The 27,224-nt window shown below is 36.6% G+C and overlaps 1 protein-coding gene across 2 annotated transcripts in view; it reads left to right on the forward strand.

Moving 5' to 3' along the window:
- The window catches only part of GRAMD1C (GRAM domain containing 1C), a 97,612-nt gene that overhangs the window by 20,660 nt on the left and 49,728 nt on the right, over positions 1-27,224 (forward strand). Inside the window, exons 3-6 of one of the 2 annotated variants that reach the window (XM_032852244.1) lie at positions 9,491-9,575; positions 17,711-17,814; positions 18,418-18,513; positions 22,727-22,807. In XM_032852244.1, coding sequence (XP_032708135.1) covers positions 9,491-9,575; positions 17,711-17,814; positions 18,418-18,513; positions 22,727-22,807 — 366 coding nt within the window. The remainder of the gene's footprint in view (positions 1-9,490; positions 9,576-17,710; positions 17,815-18,417; positions 18,514-22,726; positions 22,808-27,224) is intronic. The other variant, XM_032852245.1, reaches the window with a different exon arrangement.

The following is a 27,224-nucleotide window of genomic DNA, read 5'->3' on the forward strand; positions in this document are numbered from 1 at the left end:
TGCTTTCTCCTCCTCTGGAATTCCGCTGCTCTCCTTGGTATTGAAACTGCACTCCTCGTAAGTGAACTTGGTCCTGGCTGGGTTTCTTGTTGATCTTCTGGGGGAGGGGCCTGTTGTAGTGATTCTCAAGTGTCTTTGCCCCAGGCGGAGTTGCGCCGCCCTTACCAGGGGCCGGGCTGATTAATCCGCTTGGGTTTGCTTTCGGGAGCTTTTGTTCCCTGAGCGCTTTCCGTAGAGTTCCGAAGGACGGGAATGAAGATGGCGGCCTCCCAGTCTCCGGCCCGGAGGAGCCGAGAGCTCGGGGTCCCACTCCTCAGTGCGCCCTCAGGGAACAGCGTCCAATTACTCCTGTCTGCCTGGCCTCCAGCCGTGCTCTGAGCTCACCGAGCCTGCGACCAGTTCAAGGTAAGCCCGAGCTGTGAGCTCACTCCTCGGCTCCGTCTCTGTAGCCGGCTTCCCCGTTCTAATACCTGCAAGCTCTGCCACACTCAGACACCCCGATCCTTCTGTGACCCTGCGGGACCCGAGGCCACACTGGCCCCGCGTGGGCTTCACCCCAGTTAAGCCTCTGGAGTGATGTCCCTCAGCGGAACAGACTTTTAAAAGTCCTGATTTTGTGCTCTGTTGCTCCGCCGATTGCCGGGAGCCGGCCCCTCCCCCCGGGGTCTATCTTCCCGTCCCTTTGGATTCACTTCTCCGCCAGTCCTACCTTTCAGAAAGTGGTTGATTTTCTGTTTCTAGAATTGCTGTTCTCTTCGATCTCCCGTTGGATTTGTAGGTGTTTGCAATCTTTAGATAAGCTATCTAGCTGATCTCCCGCAACCTGAAGTAGTCTCAGCTGCTACTTCTCCGCCATCTTGACTCCTCCCCCTTCTATTTATTTATTTTTAGTAATTTCTACACCTAGTATGCGGCTTGAACTCACAACCTTGAGATCAAGAGTCACATGCTCTTCTGACTGAGCCAGGCAAGCACTCCAGGAATAGTAATTTAATGATTCATTTAAGTGTCGTCTTTGCACCAGGCTGTTCTAAGTGTCTCTGCCATTCTAGAGCTGATTGGGAAATGAATAGTATGCACATAACCAAATGTGTAATGTATTTCGTTTCAAGCTTTTATTTAAATTTTAGTTAACATATAGTATAGGTATTGATTTCAGGGGTAATTTAGTGAATCAGCACTTATATACAACACCCAGTGCTCATCACAAGTGGCCTCCTTAATACCTATCACCCACTTAGCCCATTCCCTGCCCACATCCCTTACAGCAACCCTCAGTTTGTTCTCTATAGTTTATATAGCTAACAGTCTCTTATGGTTTGCCTCTCTCTCTTTCTCTTTTTTCCTGCAAATGTTTAGTGTTATGTCAGGTAGTAAGAGCAGACAATAGAGAAATGTAAGGTATAGAGAATCACATGGAAGGGAGTAGCATTTTCAATTAGGATGGCCTGGAAAAGCTTTTCTGAGGAGGTGCCATTTTGAGAGAGCCCTATATCAGGGACAAGGAAAGAACATAGTAGAATCACGTGAGGAGGGGGAAAAGGAAGTGGTGCTCTGTTGACAGGCAAGAGGCAGGAATAAGACTGGTTTGTTTGACAAACAGCTTACTGATGGAGTCAGATGTGGTGAGTGAGGAAGAAGAAAAAAGCCAAGGATAATGATTCCTAGATTTCTGATCAGTGCAACTAGGTGCATGGAAGCATCACTTAGGAGATGAGAAAGACAGGAGAGAAGTAGTTTTGGGGGTTGAGAAAATCAAGTTGGAGATGCATATATGATATGCAAGTAGAAAAGTCTAGTAGGTTATTGGATTTATGACTTGAATCTCAGGAGAGAGATTGAATAGGGAAGTAAATTTGGGAGACTTTGAGTATGGATGGTATTTAAACACAGATTTATAAAGATTAGATGAGATCACCAATGGAAAAAATATGGATTAAAAAAAAGAAGTAGAACCCTCCTACACTGTTGGTGGGAATGCAAGCTGGTGCAACCACTCTGGAAAACAGCATGGAGGTTCCTCAAAATGTTGAAAATAGAACTACCCTATGACCCAGCAATTGCACTGCTGGGTATTTACCCTAAAGATACAAACGTAGTGATCCGAAGGGGCATGTGCACCCGAATGTTTATAGCAGCAATGTCTACAATAGCCAAACTATGGAAAGAACCTAGATGTCCATCAACAGACGAATGGATAAAGAAGATGTGGTATATATACACAATGGAATACTATGCAGCCATCAAAAGAAATGAAATCTTGCCATTTGCGACAACGTGGATGGAACTAGAGGGTATCGTGCTTAGCGAAATAAGTCAATCAGAGAAAGACAACTATCATATGATCTCCCTGATATGAGGGAGAGGAGATGCAACATGGGGGGTTAAGGAGGTAGGAGAAGAGTAAATGAAGCAAGATGGGATTGGGAGGGAGATAAACCATAAGTGACTCTTAATCTCACAAAACAAACTGAGGGTTGCTGGAGGGAGGGGGGTTGGGGGGGTGGGGTTATGGACATTGGGGAGGGTATGTGCTATGGTGAGTGCTGTGAAGTGTGTAAACCTGGCGATTCACAGACCTGTACCCCTGGGGAAAAAAATATATGTTTATTAAAAAAAAAAAAAAAGAAGAAGTAGACTCTCTAGTGTTTAGAACCTCTCTCCAATGTTTAGGTGGTAGAGCAGGAACTAGGAAAAGAAACTGAGATTTGGCTAATGAGATAAAATCTTAGGAAGTGTGGTATCCTCAAAGTGATTAATGTCTTTTAAGGACAGAGTGACCTATTGTGATAGGTAGAGTGAGGCCTGAAAAATGATTATTGGATTTGCAAAGTAGAGGTTACTAGTGACATTAAAAAGTACAGTTTGGGGGCAGCTGGGTGGCTCAGTTGGTTAAGCATCTGTCTTCTGGTCAGGTTATGATTTTCAGGTCCTAGGATTGAGCCCTGGGTCAGGCTCCCTGCTCAGTGGGAAGTCTGCTTCTACCTCTCCCTTTGCCCCTCTACTTTCTCCCTCCTCCCCACCAAATAAATAAAATCTTTAAACACGTATACTTCTTTAAAGATGACAACATCAACATGGGAAAATATTTTGGAAAAGCAACATGACTCCTAAGAAATTATGAATAAATTAACATATTTAATAAATGACATAGATAATATGGAAAATGCCTGAAATAGTAATGTGTTATTGGGATATTAATTAAGGCTTCATCCTAAGTATATCCTTTTGATTATCTAGTATAATGAGAAATTTGAAAGATTTTATTTATTTGAGAGAGAGAGAGAATGAGCGGGTGGGGGCTAGGCAGAAGGAGAGGGAAAAGCAGGTTCCCCACTGAACAGGTAGCCTGACTGGGGGCTCAATCCCAGGACCCCAAAATCATTTCTGAGCTGAAGGCAGACACTCAACTGACTGAACCACCCAGTCTCCCCAACAATGAGAAATATTAAATAACACATATAAACCAAATCTAAAGGAATACAAAAATTCTAACCCAGCATTCTTTATCTGCCTTTCCAAAAAACCTTTTATTAGGTATGAGATGTGAACTTAAAAGCCATGACATTGATCCTATGAGCCACATCTAAGAGTGAGTTTCTATTACACCAGTCACATTGTTCTCAATAATTAAATAATTTTACTTGTATTATTTGTCTGGTGATGTCGTTATTAACAAGGAGTACTAAAATGGCCTAAAGATATGCAGTTGGAGGGAGAACATAGAAGGATGTGAAGATACAAATGGCCAACAGATGCATGAAAAAATGCTCAACATCACTTGGCATCAGGGAAATTCAAATCAAAACCACAGTGAGATACCACCTCACACGGAATTGCTGAAATTAACAAGTCAGGAAATGACAAGTATTGGCAAGGATGCAGAGAAAGGGGAACTTTCCTACACTGCTGGTGGGAATGCAGGCTGGTGCGGCCACTCTGGAAAACAGTATGGAGCTTCCTCAAAAAGTTGAAAATAGAGCTACCCCACGACCCAGAATTACAATACTAGGTATTTACTCCAAAGATACAGATGTAGTGACTCAAAGTCACTTGCACCCCAATGTTTATAGCAGCAATGTCCACAATAGCCAAACTATGAAAAGAACCCAGATGTCCATTGACAGATGAATGGATAAAGATGATGTGGTATAAATACACAATGGAATATTATTCAGCCATCAAAAAATTGACATCTTGCTTTTGCAACAACATGGGTGGAACTAGAGGGTATTATGCTAAGTGAAATAAATCAATCAGAGAAAGACAATTATCATGATCTCACTCACATGTGGAATTTAAGAAAGAAAACAGAGGATCATAGGGGAAGGGAGGGAAAAATAAAGTGAAATCAGAGAGGGAGACAAAGCATAAGAGACTCTTAATTATAGGAAACAAACAGGGTTGCTGGAGGGAAGGGGTTTGGGGGGATAGGGTAACGGTGATGGACATTAAGGAGGGCATGTGATGTAATAAGCACTGGGCATTATGTAAGCCTGATGAATTACTGAACTCTACCTCTTAAACTAAAAATACACTATATGTTAATTAATTGAATTTAAATTAAAAAAATTAAAAAAGAATGTGGAGAATGACCTGTGAATCAGCTTTAAAATCACTTTAATCATTTCTACCTCTTATGTAGAATTAACACATTTATTCTAACCCTACAAAGTTTCTCGTATTTTTTTTTCTACTTTTAGTTTGAGATAATTTTAGACTCATGTGTAGTTATAAGAAATGATACAGAAAGAGGCACCTGGGTGCCTCAGTTGGTTGAGCATCTGTCTTCAGGTCAGATCATAATCCCAGAGTCCTGGGATCGAGCCCAACATGGTTGGGCTCCCTGTTCAGTGGGGAGCCTGCTTCTCTCTCTCCCGCTGTCCCTCCCACTGCTTGTGCTCCCTTTCTCTCAAATAAATAAATAAAATCTTAAAAAAAAATGATACAGATAACCTGTACCCTTTAAACAATTTCCCCCATGATTACACCTTGCAAAAGTATAGTACCATACCACATTGATACTTGCTGATACCACGTTGATACAGAACATTTTCATCACAGCAAGAATCCTTTTTACAGACAGAGCCTTTTATAGTGCCCTGCCCCTACTCAACCCTTGTCAACCACTAAGCTGTTCTCCATTTTTATAATTATATCATTTCAAGAATATTATATAAATGGTATCATACGGTATGTAACCTTTTCAATTTTCATTCATAATTTTCTGGTGTTCCATCTAATTTGGTTTGTGTACCAAGAGTTCGTTCCTTTTTAAAGTTTATATATGAATGTATATATGTATGTGTGTGTGTGTGTGTGTGTGTGTGTGTGTATATATATATATATATATATATATATTTAAAATTTAAGTAGTCTCTATATCCAGTGTGGGGCTCAAACTTATGACCCGGAGATCATGAGTCACACACTCTTATGACTGAGCCAACCAGCGACCTAGTTTATTCCTTTTTTTTTTAAAGATTTTATTTATTTATTTATTTGAGAGAATGAGTGAGACAGAGCATGAGAGAGAAGAAGGTCAGAGGAAGAAGCAGACTCCCCAAGGGGCTGGGAGCCCGATGCGGGACTCGATCCTGAAAGTCCGGGATCATGACCTGAGCCGAAGGCAGTTGCTCAACCAACTGAGCTACCCAGGCGCCCCTCGTTTATTCCTTTTTAATGCTGAGTAGTATTCCATGGTATGGAAGTAACTACAGTTTTAACTATATATCCATTGAGGACTCTCTGGGCTAGCTCCAGTCTGGGGCTATGATGAATAAAACTGCTGTAGATGTTCATGTACAGGTTTTTGTGTGAACATAAGTTTTCCTCTCTAGTGGTAAATTCCCAGGAATACAATTGCTCGGTCATTGATAGTTGCATATTTAGTTTTTAAGAAACTGCCAGTCTGGTTTCCAGAGTGGCTGTACTATTTTATGTTCCCACCAATGTATGGGTGATCTAGTTTCTCCATATTCTTGCCTCCTTGCTGAATGTTTTTATCATGAAAGGAGCCCTTCCATGTTAATTTTAGAATAATTTTGTGTCAGATATTTTTTAGGATACAATTTTAATTCCTTTTGATATTTCCACTTCTGGTGCTTTTCACTGTTTCTTGTGGATTTTAGTTACCATACTATAACATTTCTTTGCAGCTAAAGGACTTCATTTTGCATTTCTTTAAAGCAGATCTGTTGTCTCCATTGTTTATGATGAGAAGTCAGCCATTAATTGTCTTGGTTTCTTGGTTTTTACCTATATATATATGAGTCATTTTTCTCTTGCTGTTTTCTCTTGCTCCTTTGTCTTTCAACAATTTAGCTATGCTGTAGTTCTTTAAATATATATATATTTTTTAAAAGATTTTATTTATTTATTTGTCAGAGAGAGAGAGAGAGCACAAGCAGGCAAAGTGGCAGGCAGAGGCAGAGAGAGAAGCAGCCTCCCCCTTGAGCAAGGAGCCTGATGCGGGACTCGATCCCAGGACCCTGGGATCATGACCTGAGCCGAAGGCAGTGGCTTAGCCAACTGAGCCACCCAGGCGCCCCAAATATTTTTTTAATTTAAAAAAATTTTTAAATTTTCATTATTTTTAATTTTTTCTTCTTAATTTTATATATAGGTGTATGTTTTAAGGTTTATTTATTTATTTTAGAGAGAGAGAGAGAGAGAGAGAGAGCGCGCGCGCACATGAGAGTTGGGTAGGGACACAGGAAGAGGGAGAGAATCTCAAGCAGACTCTCTGCTGAATGCAGAGCCTGACATGGGGCTTCATCTCACAACCCTGACATCATGACCTGAACTGAACTCAGGAGTCAGACACTTACAAGCTGAGCCACCCACGTATCCCAGAATCTCTTTTCTTGGTTAATTGAGCTTCTTTGATCTATCAGTTAATGTTTTTCCTCAGATTTTGAAAGTTTTAACCATTGTTTCTTTAAATGTTTTTCTGTCTCCCTTTTTCCTTCTGTTATTCTGTATTTTGAATCAATTAATGTTGCCTCACAGACCTCTGAGTCTGTTAACTTTCTACAGTCTTTTTCATTCTATTCTTCAAATTAGATAAGTTTTGTTAATATAAGTTTGCTAATTCTTTCCCCGCCATATAGAATTTTGTGTTGAGCCCTTCTGGTGGATTTTTTATTTTAGTGAATGTAGTTTTCAACTCCAGAATGTTGTTTTTTTCTTTCTTAAAAGAATTTAAAAAATGTATTTGTTGACATTCTGTGGTTGTTGAATCACTATTGTCATATTTTCCTTTAATTCTTTTTTTTTTTTTTTTTTAGATTTTATTTATTTGAGAGACAGCACGAGCCAGAGGGGCAGGAGAATAGAATAGTAATAATTTTGTATCAGATATTTTTAGGATACCATTTTAATTCCATTAAATAGGAGAGGGAGAGAGAGAATCCCAAGCAGACTCCATGCTGAGTGTGGAACCCAGTGTGCGGCTTGATCTCAGGACCTTGAGATCATGACCTGAACCGAAACCAAGAGTTGCATGCTGAACCGACTGTGCCACCCAGGCAGCCCTTCCTTTAATTCTTTAGCATGGTTCTCTTCAGTTGTTTGAATATATTTATAATAACTGCTTTGATGTTCTTGTCTGCTAAATCTAGTATCTGGGGACCCTGAAAGACTCTGTTGCCTGCTTCTCTTTCTTTAGTATGAGTCATATTTTTCTGTTTCTTTGCATGTTTCATAATATTTGTTAAAAATTGTACAATTTAGATGATGTATTGTAGCAACCATGGATTCTGATCACATCCTCTCTACCCCTAAAGCTTATCATCGATGATTTCTGATTGTTTAGTAACTTATCCTGGAGTAAATATGTGAAATCTGTTTGTCCAGTCTCTGCTCAGTTTGTTGTTGTTGTTGTTATTTTTAAGGCTGACTTCCCAGTGCTCACCCCTTATTTCAGTCAGTGATTGATCAGAAATTGTGCTCAAGTGTAGCCACTCTGGAAAATAGCACAGAGCTTCCTTAGAAAGTTGAAAATAGAGCTACAGTATGACCCAGCAATCACACTACTGGGTATTTATCTTAAAGATACAAATGTAGTGATCTGAAGGGGCACGTGCACCTGAATGTTTGTAGCAGCAATGTCCACAATAACCAAGCTATGGAAAGAACCTAGATGTCCATCAACAGATGAGTGGATAAAGAAGAGGTGATATATGTATATAATGGAATACTCTGCAGCCATCAAAAGAAACAAAATCTTGCCATTTGCAATGACATGATGGAACTAGAGGGTATTATGCTGAGTGAAATAAGTCAATCAGAGAAAGACAATTATCATATGATCTCCCTGATATGAAGAATTTGAGAGGCAGAGTGGGGAGGTTTGGGGATAGGGAAGGAAAAAAATGAAAGAAGATTGGATCAGGAGGGAGACAAACCATAAGAGACTCTTAATCTCACAAAACAAACTGAGGGTTGCTGGGGGGAGGAGGGGTGTGGAGAGGGTGGCTGCTTTATGGCCATTGGGGAGGGTATGTGCTATGGTGAGTGCTGTGAAGTGTGTAAGCCTGATGATTCACAGACCTGTACCCCTGGGGCAAATAATGCATTATAGGTTAATAAAATAATAATAATAAAAAAAAAGAAATTGTGCTCAAATGCACAGAGTCAGTAGTATTTTTCCCTTCTGTTGAGAGATTTGTGATTAGGTTGGGGAACACAATCAGTATTCAGGACATTTTCAAGTTTGTCTCAATTTTTATGTTTTCCCTCAGGAAAACTTATTTCTGTAGCCACAAATGTGTGGATAGTTTGGGAGTTCTCTAGTCTCTGCTACACATGCATGCTACTTCTGTTTAGCTAGGAATACATGGGAAGTTTATCAAGCCCATTTATGGTTGTCTCTCCTCCAAGATCTCTGTGACGTTCCCTGCTAATCTGCCAGTGGGCTTGTTTCTGGCCCCAGTTGAGACTGCAACCTCACACTCTTGTGGACAGCTTCAGAATTTCCCTTTTTACTTTGGGGCATAGCTTTTCTGCTCTGCACTCTGAATCAACTCAGCCACCTCTGTCTGCGTAGCTGCTAGTTTTCATGGCCTGTAGAACTGTCACATTGACTTTGTTGAATGGGGGAGGAAGAGTAATGCGAACTGGTCAAGGAAACGGTGCCACAGACTTCTGCTGCTCCTAAGTTCAGCAGATTTTCATGAACAAATACTTCTCAGTTTATTGTATGCGGGTTTCCAGTAATTTGAGATGATGTTTTGACATTTTTTTTCCAGCTGTATCTTTGCTTTTGCAGAGAGAATTTGTTAAACTCCTTACTCCAACATGCTGGGAGCTTCCTTTTGGTGATTTTTGAAATGTTTATGTATGTGGTTTTTCATATAAAAACATACAAAATATTGCATGAAAATCATGTTATTTACAGCCCATTTAAAATTTATTTTCGAAGACTACATTTCTGTTAATCTAATGAAGATTATAATTACACTGAAATTTAATCTTTTTATTGTTGCAGATTTCAAGTTCCTCCTATAAAGACAGGAATGAGGAATACAAAAGACAATTCACACATTTACCTGATACAGAGAAGCTGATAGCAGGTAAAAAAGACAGGAAGTTGTAAAAAAAATTTTACTACCTCATTATCAAAATAGAACTGACAAGTGACAATATTTGTAGAATATTTAAGCCTTTGTGCTAGATAGAAAATATTTTTGGAGATAAGTGTCATATTAGGCAATGTAAAACTAAGTTGTAATTTGGGGAGGAGTGATTTCTCACATAAAAATATTAAGTGTTTCCATGTGTCCTGTCCTCATGCTTTAATAAAACCACCATTTTGTAACCCCCCAAAAAATAAATAAAATAAAAAAGTACTAGCTAAGAAAATAGAACTAAAAGAAAGTTATCGACAATTTCTTCTGGTGCTTGTTTCATATGGTTTTGTAGGAAAAATTTTAAATTTGATGTTCAATATATATTACCTTTCCCTGGAAAAATGTATTCCTTAACAGATTATAAAGCAATTTTATAAAATTTTCTAGGGCTATATTATTTTCTTTCCTTTTTTAAGATTTTATTTATTTATTTATTGGACAGAGAGAGAGCTCACGATTAGGGCTATATTATTTTCATGTAAACTTTAATTTCTTAGAAGTTTGTTTATGTATTGTTTTAGTAGTCTCTATACCCAATGTGGGACTCGAATTCATGACCTTGAGATCAAGAGTCACATACTTTTCCAGCTGAGCCAGCCAGGTGCCCTCATGAAATCTTTCAGATAGATTTTATTTGAAATAGACTTTAAGAGGAAAAATTTAGCCATTTTTCTTATAAAAAGTGCTTTATTTTTTATATAAGCTTAATATCTATTTTTTGTGATCAAAATTTTAGTGTGTATTTCATTTAAACCATTTATTCATAGAAATTTCTGATTTCTGATACTATTGGGCAATATTCCATAAAATGTAACTGAATTTCTAGATAGTTCAGCTTAGTACCTAAATATCATTATAATGAATTAAAACAACTTCTAAGAACTTTTGAAAGTAATGCATTCTTATGACAAAATATTCAAACGCTATATAAGGGCATATAATGGGAAGTGAGTGGTCCTTCTGACCAAGACTACTGCAACATTTTTCCTGGCCTATATAACCTCTTTTAGTGATTTTTTTATGTATATTTCCAAACATTTTCTGCAGGTATTTCAAGAGGCATGTACATATATCCCTAACGGAATTTAAATTAAGAACATACAGTACCTTACTCTTTGAACCTTGTTTTGAGCTCTTTTTATTAGCATTACCTAAGGATCCACTTCATTCTTTCAATGCCTGCCTGGTATTCCACTAAGTGAACTTTGTACCATAATTTATTTAACAAATCCTTTATTGATGGACATTTTGCTTGCTCCTTGTCTTTTACTATTTCTGCTAATATTACACTGAAACTTTTACATTTGTTTTGGCACATATGTGCGCACATATTGTAGGATAAATTTTACGAAGTTAAGTTGTGGCAAAAAGGTAATGAGCATTTAAAAAGTTTACCGAGGGCGTCTGGGTGGCTCAGTGGGTTAGGCCGCTGCCTTCGGCTCAGGTCATGATCTCATGGTCCTGGGATCGAGTCCCGCATGGGCCTCTCTGCTCAGCGGGGAGCCTGCTTCCCTTCCTCTCTCTCTGCCTGCCTCTCTGTCTACTTGTGATCTCTGTCTGTCAAATAAATAAATAAAATCTTTTAAAAAAATAAATAAAAAATAAAAAAAAATAAAAAGTTTACCGATGCCAAGGGCGCCTGGGTGGCTCAGTCACTGGGCATCTGCCCTTAGCTCAGGTCATGATCCTGGGGTCCTGGGACTGGGAGTCCTCCACCTTAGGCTCCCTGCTCAGCAGGGAATCTGCTTCTCCCTCTCCCTCTCCTCCTGATTGTGTTTCCTCTCACTGTCTCTCTCTCTTTCTGTCAAATAAATAAACAGAATCTTTCAAAAAATAATGTAAAAAGTTTCCTATTGCCAATTTACTCCAAAAGGCTTCACCAATTTGCATTTTCATTAAGTGTATGTAAGTACCTGTTTGCCACACCTCAGGAACTGTGCTTTAGTAGAATTTGGTAGGTAGAAATGGTACTTCATCCTTGTTTAAATATGCATTTCTTTAATTATAAAGGAGGTTGAACATTATTCATATGTCTGTAAACCATTTGTATTTCTTCTCCTGTGAACATTTCTCTTCATAAACTTACCCATTTTTCTGGTGGTTGTTTGTCTTTTTCTTAATTTGTAGTAGCTTGTTAGATATTTAAAAAATTAGATCTTTTTCATGTGTGTTGCAAATGTTTCTTGCCAGTTTGTCACTTGAAATTAAATACTTTTCATAGAAACCTTTACGAAATTTATCATACTTGTTGTTGCCATCTTGAAAGTCTGATGATACAGTGATATATACTCATTATAAAACATTAAAGCTATAGAGAAAAATATAAAGAAAAAAATTGAAAATTATTGGTAATCGTAATACCTACATATAATTTTGGTTAAAATTGTTCAGATAACTTTTCTAGGTATGTAAATTTGCTTTTAAAAATTTACATTTTGTAGTGTTCTCTCACTGATACAATAAACCTGTTCATTTTCTAAAATTTGGGAAATACAGACTTTTACAAAGTAGAATTAATACAACATATAAAGATACTAAGCTACAGACCGAGAGAAAATAGTTGATAATCCCATATCTGATTTTTTAAAGATAAACAGGACTGGTACTCTCTGAAAGAATATATAACCGGGGCACCTGGGTGGCTCAGTGGGTTCATGCCTCTGCCTTCAGCTCAGGTCATGATCCCAGGGTTCTGGGATCAAGCCCCACATAGGGCTCTCTGCTCAGCAGACTCTCGTCTGTTAGTGGTGGGAGTGCAAACTGGAGTAGCTGCTTTGGATGGCAAGTTGGCATTTTCTTGTAAAGTTACACATACGCTTAACCAATCCTAATTGTTTTCTGAAGTGAACTATAAACCTGTGTTCCCAAAAGTCCTGTGCATGATTGTTTATAGCATCTGTAGTAATAATTGGGGAATACCCAAGATGTCATTCAACTGGTGAATGAGAGCTCCTTGAGAAAATGGTCCATTCTGGGGCTGGGACAATGAAAAATACAAGATAAGTGACTGTGGAGTATCTTGTAGTTTATAGTGCCAGAAAATAAGTGCTTAAAAAAAAAAAAAAAAGGAGCCAACTTGAAAAAAGTCCCAGTGGTCAAAGACAGAATAATTTGAGCAATAATAAAATCAATAATGACAATATTGGATTATAACCTAAAGAATAAAATAAATATCCATCAGTCTATATTGCTATAAATGCTTGAATAATTAAATGTGTCGGGGAGAAGACACAGTTCTTCCTCCAGTAGTATTCCCAGGTAATTTATATGTACTTTGAGAAGTCCTGTTGTAGGATAACACTTGAGTGCCATACCTAAGGGTGAAAGCTTACTAGGTTCTTATTCTCTGCACTTATAATAATGATGATGAAGAGGATCTCTAAAAGATTTTAACCAATCTATGTATATTTATACAACTGATTTCACCAGTGTGACCCCATGTGTAGCATCCAATATAAACAAGCCACTAATTTCACTAATGAAATCCCTTTTCTAATGTGATTATGCTGATTAGCCAAACATTTCTTTTTAAACAGTTAATAAAGGTAACAGAAGGGCTTACAGTAGCCACTGAAGGAGTATAGTCCTAATTAAAGTCCTAATTGTTAGCTGACGTTAGCCACGTGTGAATCCCTGATTAGGACAACTAACTATCCCTAGAACATTTCTAAAAACGTTTGCTTTAGCTGGAATCCACATTTTCACTCCTAATATTCATTTGTGCCTTCTTTTTTTCTTGCTTAATCCTGGCCAAAGAAAATGTTATGTTGGGGAAATATAATTAAAAAAGAAAATATCCTACCCATCCAGAAAACTCCACAAAAGTAGAAAAGAAAGAAAACAGTTTTATTATTGAAAAAGCATTCAACTGGAATGGGACTTGCGTCACAGGTAATCTGTAAAAGAGATTGTGAGGAAAGACAGAAATCTCACCTTTTTAAATAACCAAAGAGTTGCAACCCTTTACAAATGCTCTAAAGATAAATGATAATTAGTCTTCAAGAGGACTGATAGTACTGTTTATCGCACGCAGTTCATCATAAATTCACCTGATAATTGGGGCTACTCTCTCTTTTAACTAACTGGCTTTATGAAAAGGAAAAATAAATTTACATCTTTATGACAAGAGTTAGTTTTACAACTTGGAGCGAGGTGCCCACTGAAGTTAAACTTCTACCATATCACAGAAACGGAGAGAAAGGGTGCTATCTCTCTTGATGTTTACATTTTAAAGAGGTGACTGCTAGGTCCTTAAGAAAACATTCCTGAGTTGTGAAACTGGCCAGGGGCTTATTTCACTTTTAAAAAGATTCACATATATCTGAAAGGAGCAAGAAAGAATTTACAAATTTTGTACAGAAAATAATCAAAGAGACGTGAAGGAGTCTTTTTTCCCCTTTTTGCACCAGGGAAAATTAATTTTTTTCTTTTTCAATTTGTATTTACCTTTACAGTTGTCTCAGTAAAAAGCAAACAACACAAAAAAATGTAAAGTATAAAAAAGGAGATTGGTTGTGGCCCCTGGGTGGCTCAGTTGGTTGAGTGTCTAACTCTTGATTTGGCTCAAGTCATGGTCTTGGGGTTGTAGGATCAAGCCCCACCTCTAGCTCCACACTGGGTGTGAAGCCTGCTTGGAATTCTCTCTCTTCTTCTCCTCTACCTCTCCCTGCTCACTCACTCTCTAAAGAAAATAAAAAATGAAAAAGGAGAATGGTTTTTCTTTTTTTTTTTTTTTAAGACTTTATTTATTTGACAGAGATCACAAGTAGGCAGAGAGGCAGGCAGAGAGAGAGGAGGAAGCAGGCTCCCTGCTGAGCAGAGAGCCCGATGTGGGGCTCGATCCCAGGACCCTGAGATCATGACCTGAGCCGAAGGCAGAGGCTCAACCCACTGAGCCACCCAGGTGCCCAAGAATGGTTTCTTTTATAATTTAAATATTAAATCTGAAAGCAATCCTAAAAATGTTGTTCTGGAGAGTCTTTTTTAAGGCAATGTTAGCATTATTGTGTTCCCATAGCTGATTGCTGCTAGATAAGGATATTTTGGAAAAAAAAAAAAAAAACTTTGGGATGTATATTTCCTGACATGATTGTTTAAGAACACATTCTTTGAATTCAATGTTATCTCCCTTATGGATAGATGATGTCTAAATCCTTTGATAAAACTATAAATAGGACATCTTGTTTATTTATTGTGCAATCTTACTCTAGATGTATATGGTGCTTATTCACTCCATCTGTATTTCCATAACACTTGGTACATATTTCCACTCTAACCTTTGTTGTGTTATAGTTAATAAATCTTTAAGAATTGGAGCCATTCAATTGTTCCAAAATTGATTATGTAATAACTAGTTAGTTGATGTTAACACACATATCAAAGTGATCTATGTTGCTTGGTTAATTTACTTAATTTTATTCTATCTTTCTAGTCACTAATTATAAAGTTATAAAATCCACAGGCCAATTTTTTTTTCATAGACCAATTTTTGATAAACATTTTCTTATTCCATTCTAGATGAATCAGATAGTTATTTGACTCAATCAGGTAGAATATTGCCTTCTGATATGATAATTACACGTTTGCTTATCAGTAGGGAAATTGAGAGTAAAAAAATAAAAGTAAAATCCCCTGGCTTAAAATTTTTTTTTTTCATTTCTTGCGTGGGCCATATTGCTAGAAAGCCATTTTATAAAAAAATTTTTATTGAGGTATAGTTTATTCCAATAAAATATATCTGTTTTGGGATTCCCACCCCCCTCCCCTTTTTCACCTCTATCCTAAAGGTTGGGGGAAGGAATAGAAGGAGAGGGAGAAAGACAATCTTCAGCAGACTCCTTGCTGAATTTGGAGCAGGATGGGACTTGGGGCTCTATCCCACCACGCTGAGACCATAACCTGACCTGAAATCAAGAGTCAGATGCTTAACTGACTGAGCCAGCCAGGTGCCCCAGGAAAATCCTTTTTTAAAACACTGAAAAAAGTCTGTCAATCTATGTCAAATAGTCTTCAGTTAAAATAATCTGGTTGGTTGCTATAGCTTTGAACATAGTTAATGTAAAATGGTGCAGTGGTTCTCATAGTGTGGTCCACAGGCTAGCAGTGTTGGTGTTACCTGGGATCATGTTAGACTTGAAAGTCTTTACCCTGCTCCAGACATATTTAATCAGAAACTCTGGGGAGGGGCCTAGCAATCTGTGTTTTAATAAGTGTGCCAAGTATTTCTGATCTAAAATGCAAGAAGCACTAAATTAATAAAATGATTCAGTGGCTTAGATAAAAATTTCAGGACACCTCAAGGTGACCTTGAGCCCAATCCCTGTTTTAGAGATGCATACCCATAATGAGTAACTTAATCTACTTAATTATTTACTAGGACTTTTGTTTGGGGGCATCTCAGTTTTGTTCTGCTGAAGGAAACATTTTGCAAGACTGAATTACTTTGCTCAATTTTTAGTATTTGCTTAGGAATTTAACATGATTAAATTTAAATATTTTGAGGTTTATACCTCAATGATGTTTTCCTAAAATTGTTGATCACTTTATATAATTTTTAAATTTATCAGTTAAACTAAATCTCACAGCGATGAGGGAGCAGAAGGCTGGCTGAAGACAAAGCACAAGCTGACACCCGGGCAAGCCCCCCCCCCCCTTCCCACTCCTGGGGTGGGACACGTGTGACGTTCTTCCAGGCATCTCCCAACTGTCTTAATGTTAATACCCAGCTAGAGGGGAAAACAACCTTAACTTGACCAGGTCATGGCCTCTAGTATTTTGTAGGTATCTTGTAGGTGGGTCCTCTTCAGCATATGAAAGTTTTTTTGAAATGCTTTCCCTTACTTCCCCCTACTCCTGAGTATATAATCAGCCATCCCTTACAACCGCAGTACAGCTGGTCTTTCTGCCCACGGTCCTGTACCTGTGCTTTATTAAACCATTTTGCACCAGAGATGTCTCAAGAATTCTTTTTTGTTTGTCAACTTCAGAGCTCACCCCACCAAACCTCACCTATATCCCCAAACTCCATCAACAGCACCCCTTTATATCTTGAATTATTGATAATTTAGCCATACTATCTACATTAGCCAAAGAGCCAAATCTAAATCATGGTATTAACTTACTGGTGGATAGTGGCATTTACCAGAACACCCCTGATTTTGCTGGATTTTAGTGCTGAGGCAGAGAGGATCAACTTTGAAACTAACTTAAAATGTACACAATTTTTGGAGTAATTATTGTCCCCTTCCTCACCCTTTTCCAATGTCTAATCACCACTCTCCCATCAGTATTACCTCTTAAATATCTCAAGTATATTTACTTGAGTAAAGTAGTTACATAAAACTATTTCTTTCTCTTAATGGTGTCATTTCTAGGTCTGAGCCACCATCAGTTTGCCCCTGGACTTTCAACTCATTTATATGAATCTATTCTCATAGTGTGAAAAAAGTAGTCTTAAATAATACACATCTGATTGGGCCCCTTCTGCTTGAAACTCATCAATGGCAAAACAAAACAAAACACCTCATCAGTGGCTTCTTGTAAAGTTCACAGTCTACCATAGCCTGTGAACCTTACATGATCTAGTTTCTCCAGCTTCTCTAGCCCAAAGTTCTTTGTATAGTTGCTCAGGTGTGCTTTTTCTTTCTACCACAGGGTCTTCGCACATGCTCTTTCCTCATAGTCCAGCTGATCATTTATTGACCTTTAGTTCTTAGTTTAAAAACTACTTTTTCTGATATACACTCTCCCTACCCAATCCCCTCATACCTGTGTCCTCTTTGTTATAGTCTCTCATAGCTTTCTCTACACTTTGATCATTATACTTATTTTGTATTTGTTTGTTTATTGTATACCTTCCCTTCTAGACTGTTCCATGAGGGCAAGGCCCATGTTTGGTAATGCTAGTTCCAGCAAAATATCTGGTGTATGGTGCCCAAAGTATCTGAATCAGTGAGTGATTGAATGAACAAACAAACTAATGAACAAAGAGTGATGACTTTTCGTGTGTTAAAGTAGGATGAGATTATAAAGTTGCCAGATTTTTGTGAATAAGCTGTTCCTTATTCTTGTGTGTCTAGATTATGCTTGTGCTCTTCAGAGGGACATTTTGCTTCAGGGACGTCTATATCTTTCAGAAAACTGGCTGTGTTTCTATAGCAACATCTTCAGATGGGAAACTACAGTAAGATGTATTTGGATTTGATTTGTTGATACAAATAATTGCATAGGTAGAAATATATGCAGTTTTCCTAAAAATAATATACTTTAGATTCCAAAGTAAATTTATATATATTTGTATATTGTACTTGTATTGCATGTAATAGATATATATACAATTTATATACTGTTGAAATATGTAATCTATTTTCTTAGTACATTGAGCTCCATTTGTACATATTTAATACAGTTTGAGAAAGAGATTTCAGGTTGAAAAAAGCTTGAACATACATCCATTTGACTGCCAAAATCATGTCTTATGTGACAGACTGTCTGAATTTTGTTTGTGTGTGTATGTGTTAATATGGAACATGAACACCCACATGTCTTTTCGCACTCTGTCCTAAACTTAGAGATAAGAGCTGTGGAGGAAATTATTGACGGGGGAGAATGTCTGACTGCTTACCCTGTTTTTTTCAGAGAATGAAAGCATGTACTTATTATTATTAACTCCTTCATGTTCTTCAGTGGAATATTCTGGATTAGGTTGATGTAATACTTGGTATTTTGTGCTGTACATGTTTCTGAAAAATCCATATAATAATTTTTCATTCTTTTGTGTGTTTAGATTTGTATTGCATTAAAGAACATAACCTTCATGACTAAGGAGAAAACTGCTCGACTCATCCCAAATGCTATCCAGATTGTTACAGAGGGTGAAAAGGTGAAAAGCTTTTCTGCCTTTGCTTTATTATATAATGTGGAGAAAATCTGCATCATACTGATACATCAGTGTTGGTAATTTTTCTTGGAGTTAGGAATTTGTAGTAGAGATACATCGTATTTAATACTAAATTTCTGTATAGTTAAATACTTTTTGCTAATTAAATGACTGCTAACATTTTTTTCAACATGTAATCAACATTTTTTTATTAACTCTGCTGACATTTTTTGTGCTTTATAGTTCACAGAGAACTTTTTCCCACATTTTTCACTTCTTCATTATAAGAGGTAGGTAAGGAAAGCATTAGTAAAACATCATTATTTCTGAATACCCTAATAATTTCATGATATTATTTAGTCAATAATACCTGCACAGAAGCAACTAATAAAAACAAATTGTTCTGGTGAACAGAGAGATTTATAATCTTTGTTATAATCTCTCTATAATCACTATAATATTTTTTTAGGATGGTAGTTATCTTTAACTGTCATCATTTTTATTATTTACCTACAATATCTGCTACTTTTTAGTGGGGATATATGAAGAATCTTTCTGATCCCACCTGGAAGATTGATTAGGGCTCTGTGTGTGACATTAGAAGCATAATGCTGAGAAAGAAAAAGGAAGAAGGGAGGAAAAGAAGGCAAACATGGAGAAGAAGGAGAGGGAAGGAGAAGGAAGGGAGGAAGGGAATCAATGAAAGAAAAAAAGAAAGGGGAGAAGCAGGGGAGAGAAACATTATTATAACATTGAATCATTATAATGATAATTTTAAATCTTGTAGTTTCTTTCAAATGTACTTTACATTTTATTTTTGTTTTAAATAATCTTATGCTTACAGAATACTTCCCAGTACAATACAAAAAACTTTCCCCTCTGAACTATTTGAGGGTAAGTTGTCACTCTGAAGCCTCATCACTCCAGATATATATATATAGGCCTATATATATATATATATAGTCTATATATATATATATATAGACTATATATATATATATATATAGTCTAGCATGTATACCCTCATACATGGAGGCCCTTCTTACTTACTTGGGCTCTGAATGTATCAAGGAGATTTTCCAAATAGAATTATATCCTTCCATGTGGACAACCTCCTCAACTTTTCTGGTTTTGACATTGTTTTGGGCTACTACAGCTCTTTTCTGCCCTCACCTCTACTGTGGATGCCGGCTTTCTCTGTGCCACCAACAGCTTTAGGGCTGAACTGTTCAGGAAAGGAAAAAGAACTAAAAAAATTTTTAATTTTACAATCAATATATGAATACATTGCATTCCCTAACAAAGTCACAAAACAGTTCTTAAACTAACATCTTTCTTCCATGCCTATAATCCCTAATCCCATTGCTTTTCTAGAGGCAAACACTGTTATTAGTTTGATATGTATCTTTTCAGACTTTTTCCCTTTGTGTGTATAAATATCTATATCTATAAATACACATATAGACACACGCATATATGTATCTTTGTGTGTCTATATATATAGATATACATATATATGTGTATATATATAGTTTTGCTTTGTTTTTGAAGCAAATGCTACTTTATACATGTTGGTTTTCAGTTCTTTCTTAAAAAGTTAATATCTCTTGGAGTCATAGCACATCTAGATGGAGCTATTTCTGTTTATTCATGTGCTGTGTAGTATTACATAGAATGAATTTACCATGGTTCCCTTGACCATTAGTTCATTTCCAGTATTTTGTTATTATTAACAATGGTGCCATGGACAGCCTGACTGTGCCTTCTTAAGCCCAATGTATGGCTGTTTCTCACATCTATAGTGACATTTCAGGGTCAAGCATTTTAATTTTAATAATGATAACAACTAGCATTTGTTGAACATACTTGTTTTAGCACTGTTTTAAGTTTTGTATAGATATTTTCTCATTTAATTCTCACAAAAATTTGTTACTATATTTTATTCTCATTTTTATCAGATGAGGAAATTAAGCAAAAGAAAAAGAACCCAAGGGGCACCTGGGTGGCTCAGTGGGTTAAAGCCTTTGCCTTCAGCTTAGGTCATGATCCCAGCATCCTGGGATCCAGCCCCGCAACAGGCTCTCTGCTCAGCAGGGAGCCTGCTTCCTCTTCTCTCTCTGCCTGCTTCTCTGCCTACTTGTGATCTCTGTCTGTCAAATAAATAAATAAATAAATCTTAAAAAAAAAAAAAGAAAAAGAAAAATAACCCAAAGTCATAGGACTAAGTGGTAGATTATATACAAGAGTGGATAGAATTGATAAATTATTTAGTTTAAGAAGTGGGAACTATAGTTTTATCTTTTCTTATTTAGATACCAATCTTTTAAATTCTTGCATTTCAGTAAGAAAGTTACCTTTTTATGAATGTTAGCAGTTTATTGACCTAATATTTGTAAATGGTCTGTTTGGGCAGGTAAAATTATGCAATGCAGTGATTTAAATGGAAATTTTTTTCTTTTTGTTTCCTTTTTTTAAAAATTGTATAATATCCCTCAAGTTATGGCAGTGTACCTTGTGCCACTGAATTTTCAAAATGTATCATTTTTTTTTCACTGTGCTTCAAATAAATAGAAAAAATAGTTCTAAAAAAAAAAGAAGTGGGAACCAAATGGACTAGGAGATTTTTCTTATCTATATATCTGAACAAAATGATATAAGATTATGATAATGCAAGAAAGCAAAACAGTTTGGTCTAAGGAAAGGAAATAGAGGATAAGTAGTTATGATATAAGATTATGATAATGCAAGAAAGCAAAACAGTTTGGTCTAAGGAAAGGAAATAGAGGATAAATAGTTATCATTAAGTAGTTATCATTAGGCCACATATTATGTATATAATTCTATTTGGAAAATCTCCTCAATATAGTCTTGTTATGAAAAGTTTTGCTTCATGGAGAATATTACATAGCAACATTTCAATTTATTAACTGGAAAATAGCACTTTAAAATTTTCCTATGAAAAGTGTAAATTCCCAAAATATTATTTGTTTGACTTTTTTTTTTTTTTTCTTAGCAAATCAAACATATAACTGAGCTTTCTCATCCTTAAAAATAACTACTCAGTCATGAAAAGTCACTAACTATGGGGTCGGAAGGATGATACACTGAGAGACTGCATTTAGTGCTGTCACTTGTCAGATTTTCTCATAAAAGCCTATTTTAAAACGTGACTTTGCAAAATCAGTTAAATGCAGAGGAAGAGATGGGGCTAAAAGCAAACATAGAATTATAGATTGAAACATGCTATTTTTTTTCTATAGCATTCAAAGCAAAGTTAAGTTTTAACATGGTGTTTTACATCTATAATTAGTAGAAATTAAGCATTTCTGGATTTTTTTTAGAAGACTATGAAAGATATGATTTGAAATTAAGATCCTTAAAATAAGTTGATCTCTGAAATCCACTTGAATTTTTGAAAGATTTATTCATTTATTTATTTTTAGAGAGAGAGGAAGTGTGTGCACGAGTAGGGGGAGGGGCAGAGAGAGAATCTTCAAGCGGATGCCCTGCTGAGCATGGAGCCCATGACTCATAAGATCTTAATCTGAGCCAAAACCATTTTAACTGACTGATTTAACTGATCACTCATTTAACTGACTGAGACACTTAGGGGCCCCCACTTGCATTTTTTTTTTTTTAATGCTTTATGTATACTTGGCTCATGTGGACATCAAATCATGCCTCTTTGGAAAGTTCAGAATAAATATAGTTTTAATCTTTTTCCTAAGTTTTTAAGATTATTGTAATAAACTATGTGTAGATAAATATTTACCTATTTCAAGCTCCTTTTCTGAGTAAATATTGATAAAATTGTATTTCCTGTAAGATAAAGTTTTTAAAAATTTTATTTATTTTATTAGAGAGCATGTGCCTGTATGGGGGTGCAGAAGGAGGAGAGACTCTAAGCACACTTCATGCTGAGAATGGAGCCCAGTGTGGGGTTCTACCTCAGGACCCTAAGATCAGATTTAACAGGCTGAGCCACCCACATGCCCCTGTAAGATAGTTTTTAAAGACACCTTGTTCAAGCTCCAATTACCTATTTTTATTCTATTGTAGCAAAGAGTGAAACAAAAATAATATATGAAATAGGGAATGGTGTCCTATTAGTTTGCTTTAATCATAGCAGGTGCCAACAGATCTTCATGACAGATACTGTCACCCACCCCCACTTTTTTTAATGACACTGAAATTATCTCACCATTTTTCTTTGCAGTTTTTCTTTACATCTTTTGGTGCCAGAGATAGAAGTTACCTCAGTATCTTTAGGTTGTGGCAGAATGTACTGTTAGACAAGGTAAGTGTTCATACCAGAGGCAGGTGCTTTTTATAATAGCAACATCCCAATGTGTACCTCCACAGTGTTTGCAAGTTGAATTTTTCTGGAGTTAATTTGACTAGACTATACAAATTCCAAGATGAGCCATGAAGCAAAACAGAATCCATAGTTATGTTAAGATGTTAATTTTACAGTAAGTCTCCCTTTTATCTGCAGGGAATGTGGTCCAAGGCCCATAGTGGATGCCTGAAATTGCACATAGTACTGAACTCAATATATATGCTATGTTTTTCCTATACATCCATACCTATGATAAAGTTTCACTTATAAATGAGGCACAGTAATAGATTCATAAAAATAACTAATAATAAAATAGAATAATTATAACAATATACCATAATAAAACTTATGTGAATGTGGTATCTCTCTCTCTCTCAAGATATCTTATTGTACTGTACTTATCTTCTTCTTGTGATGATATGAGATAATGAAATGACTGCACGGTGCAATGAGGTGAGGTGAATTACAGGCATTATGATGTATTGTTAGGCTACTACTGACATTCTGATGGTGTGTCAGAAGGAGGACAATCTGCTTCCTGACTGTGGTTGACTGTGGGAACTGAAAGGGGGGAAAGCGAACCTGTGGATAAAGGGGGGACTACTGCAATCCCCAGGATAACCATCAAGAAAATAACTTTAAAAATATGGTAAAAGAAACCTCAAAGGAACTAAAATTGGTACACTAGAAGTATCTGTTTAACATGTATGAAGGCAGTAATGGAGGAATAGAGGGACAAAAAGACATAAGATACATAGAAAACAAATATCAAAATGGCAGACATTATATTTAAATCATTAAACATAGATTAAGCACTTCAATCAGAAGGCAGAAGTAGGCAGAAAGAATGAAAAAAAAAAAAACAAAACCAAACCATGCTCTGACTCTATGCTGTCTGTTTGAAACATGTTAAAGATACAAACAGATGGAAAAAAAGACACTATTACAAATAGTATTCAAAAAATAGCTGAAGTGACTGCAGTAGAATCAGACAAAATAGACTTTGAGATAAAAATAAAGACAAGGAATGATATTTTATCATAATAAAAGGGTCAATCCATCTGGAATATATAACAATTATAAACTTACATCTAAGAACCTGTGTGTGTGTGTGTGTGTGTGTGTGTGTGTGTGTGTATACTCCTAATAACAGAACCCTAAAATACATCAAACAGAACTAGCAGAATGAAGGGGGAAATAGATAATTTTATTAATATCTAATAATAGTTGGAGATTTCAATACCCCACTTTTAATGATGGATAGAATAACCACAGAGATCAAAAAGGAGATAGAAAATTTGAACAAAACTATAAACTAACTAGAACTAAAAGACATCTATGAGACTCTCAAAGGAGAATATACATCTTTTTCAAGTACACATGGAACACTCTCTTGACAGACCGTATGCTAGGTCATAAAAGCAACCTTAATAAATGCAAGAGGATTGAAATAATACAATGGACTGTACAGTGAATGAAATTAAAAGTCAATAACAGAAATTTGACAATTCATAAAAAGTGGATATTAAACAAAACATTCCTAAATAACCAATGAGTGAAAGAAGAAATCACAAGAGAAATTAGAACATACTTCAAGTTAAATGAAAACAAAAACATAACATACCAAAACTCATTGGGTGCGGTTAAAGCAATGAATAAAGGAGATTTTATAACTATAAATATCCATATTTTTTTTTTTTAAAGATTTTATTTATTTATTTGACAGAGAGAGATCACAAGTAGACGGAGAGGCAGGCAGAGAGAGAGAGAGAGGGAAGCAGGCTCCCTGCCGAGCAGAGAGCCCGATACGGGACTCGATCCCAGGACCCCGAGATCACGACCCGAGCCGAAGGCAGCGGCCCAACCCACTGAGCCACCCAGGCGCCCCTAAATATCCATATTAAAAAAAGGATTGATCTCAGGGTGCCTGGGTGGCTCAGTTGTTAAGCATCTGCCTTCAGCTCAGGTCATGATCCCAGGGCCCTGAGATCGAGCCCCGCATTGGGCTTCCTGATCATCAGGAAGGCTGCTTCTCTCTTTCCCACTCCCCCTCCTTGTGTTCCTTCTCTTGCTGTGTCTCTCTGTCAAATTAAAAAAAAAAAAAAAATCAATAACCTAACTTTCCACCTTAAGTATTAGGGCAAAGAAAACAAACTAAAGACAAACAGAAGCAAGGAAATGCTAAAGAATAGAACCGAATGAATGAAATAGAGAATAGAAAAACAGACAATCAACAGAATGAAAAGTTCTTTCTTTGAAAAGATCAGTGAAGTTTAACTAGACTGACCAAGAAAAAAGATTAAAATTATTACATTCAGAAGTGAAACTGATAGCATTACTACTGACCTTACAAAATGAAAAGGGTTCATAGTATGGACATTTTATGCCAACAAATTAGTTAACCTAAGTGAAATGGACAATTGTGACTAGAAAGTCATAAATCATTGCAACTGACTCAAGTAAGAATAAAAAATCTGAATAAACCTATAACAAGGAAAGAGATTGAATTAGCAATAAAAAAAAATCTACCCACAAAGTAAAGCTCAGGCCCAGATGGCTTCAGTGGTAAATTCTGCCAAATGTTTACAGTAGAATTAACATCAATCCTTCATAAAGTATTTCAAAAAATAGAGGAGGAGAGAATACTTCACAACTCAGTCCAACAGGCCATTATTACTTTCATAACCAAGTCCAGACAAAGAACTTCACAAGAAACCTACAGGGCAATATTTATGTTCACTGTGTCTGTGTTCATTTTGTCTATGAATATAGACATAAAAATCCTCAACAAAACCAAAGTAATTTAGTGAAACAAATCCAGCAACATATAAAAACAATTTTAAAACAATTAAATGCCATGACTAGGTAAGATTTATACAAGGTTGATTGAACATATGAAAATCATTCAATGGGGGCGCCTGGGTGGCTCAGTGGGTTAAGCCTCTGCCTTCGCCTCGGGTCATGATCTCAGGGTCCTGGGATCCAGCCGGGCGTTGGGCTCTCTGCTCAGCAGGGAGCCTGTCCCCCTCTCTCTGCCTGCCTTTCTGCCTACTTGTGATCTCTCTGTCAAATAAATAGATACAATCTTTAAAAAAAAAATCATTAAATGTAATACACTATATTAGTAGAATAAAGGACAAAACCCACATGATCATCACAGTCAAAAAAGAAAAAAAAAAAAGTGACAATATCCAACATAAAGAAAACCAAAACCAAAACCAAAGTAGGACTAGCAGGGAATTTCTTTGACTTGATAAAGCTTACAGCTAACATACTTAATGGCAAGAGACTAATGCTTCCCCACCTTAGGTCAGGAACAAGACAAGAATGTCCTTTCTTGCCATTTCTATTCAACATTGTATTGAAGGTTCTGACTTCAATAGGGAAGGGAAAATAGGCAAGAAAAAGAAGTAAAAGACATTCAGATTAAAAATGAAGAAATAAAACTATATTCACTGGCAGATGATATGGTTTTGTATTTGTAAAATTCTAAGGAAATCATTAGAAACCCATTAGAACTAATAAGTTCAGGAAGTTGCAGAATATATGATCAAAATACAAAAATCAATTATATTTTAGACACTGACAGTGAACAATACCAAAATTAAAAAAATGATTCACTTATAATAATATCAAAAAGAATAAAATACTTGGGAATAAATTTAACAAAAGAACTTTAAGATGAACATTGAAAGTTAATATAGTTAAAAGAAACTCAAGAAGACAAGTGAAAAAAATCTCATGCTCATGGGTCAGATGACTTGATACGGTTAAGATGGCAATATTCCCCATTCCCCAGGTTGATCTGCGGATTAAGTGCAATCCCTATCAAAATCCCAACTGGCATTTATTTATTTATTCTTTTTTTTTTTTAATTGAAAAGCAGATCCTAAAATTCATATGAAATGCAAGGTACCCAGAATAATCAAACAGTCTTGAAAAAGAACAAAACTGGATTAATTAGTCTGTTAGGGCTGCCATAACAAAATACTACAGACCTGGCAGCTTAAACAACATAAATCTATTTTCTCACGCTTCTGGAAGCTGGAAGTCCCAGATCATGGAATAGGCAAGGTGAATTTCTGGTGGGACCCATCTCATTGACTTGCAGCCTTCTCATTGTGTCCACACATGGCTTTCCCTCTATTCATGCACACTCTTGGTGGCTCTTCCTCTTAGATGAATACCAGTCCTATTAGGGTAGGGCTCCGCCCTCACAACTCTGTCTTAGCTGGGGCTGCAATAACAAAATGCTATAGACAGGGTGACTGAAATGACAGAAATTTATTTCCTCATAGTTCTAGAGGCTGGAAGTCTGAGATTGGGATGACAGCTTTGGTGGGGTTCTGGTGAGAACACTTCCTGGCCTTCTCAT

Source organism: Lontra canadensis, unplaced genomic scaffold (genome assembly GCF_010015895.1).
Source record: "Lontra canadensis isolate GAN:19392208 unplaced genomic scaffold, GSC_riverotter_1.0 scaffold6, whole genome shotgun sequence".
In the NCBI taxonomy this organism is placed as follows: Eukaryota; Metazoa; Chordata; class Mammalia; order Carnivora; family Mustelidae; genus Lontra; species Lontra canadensis.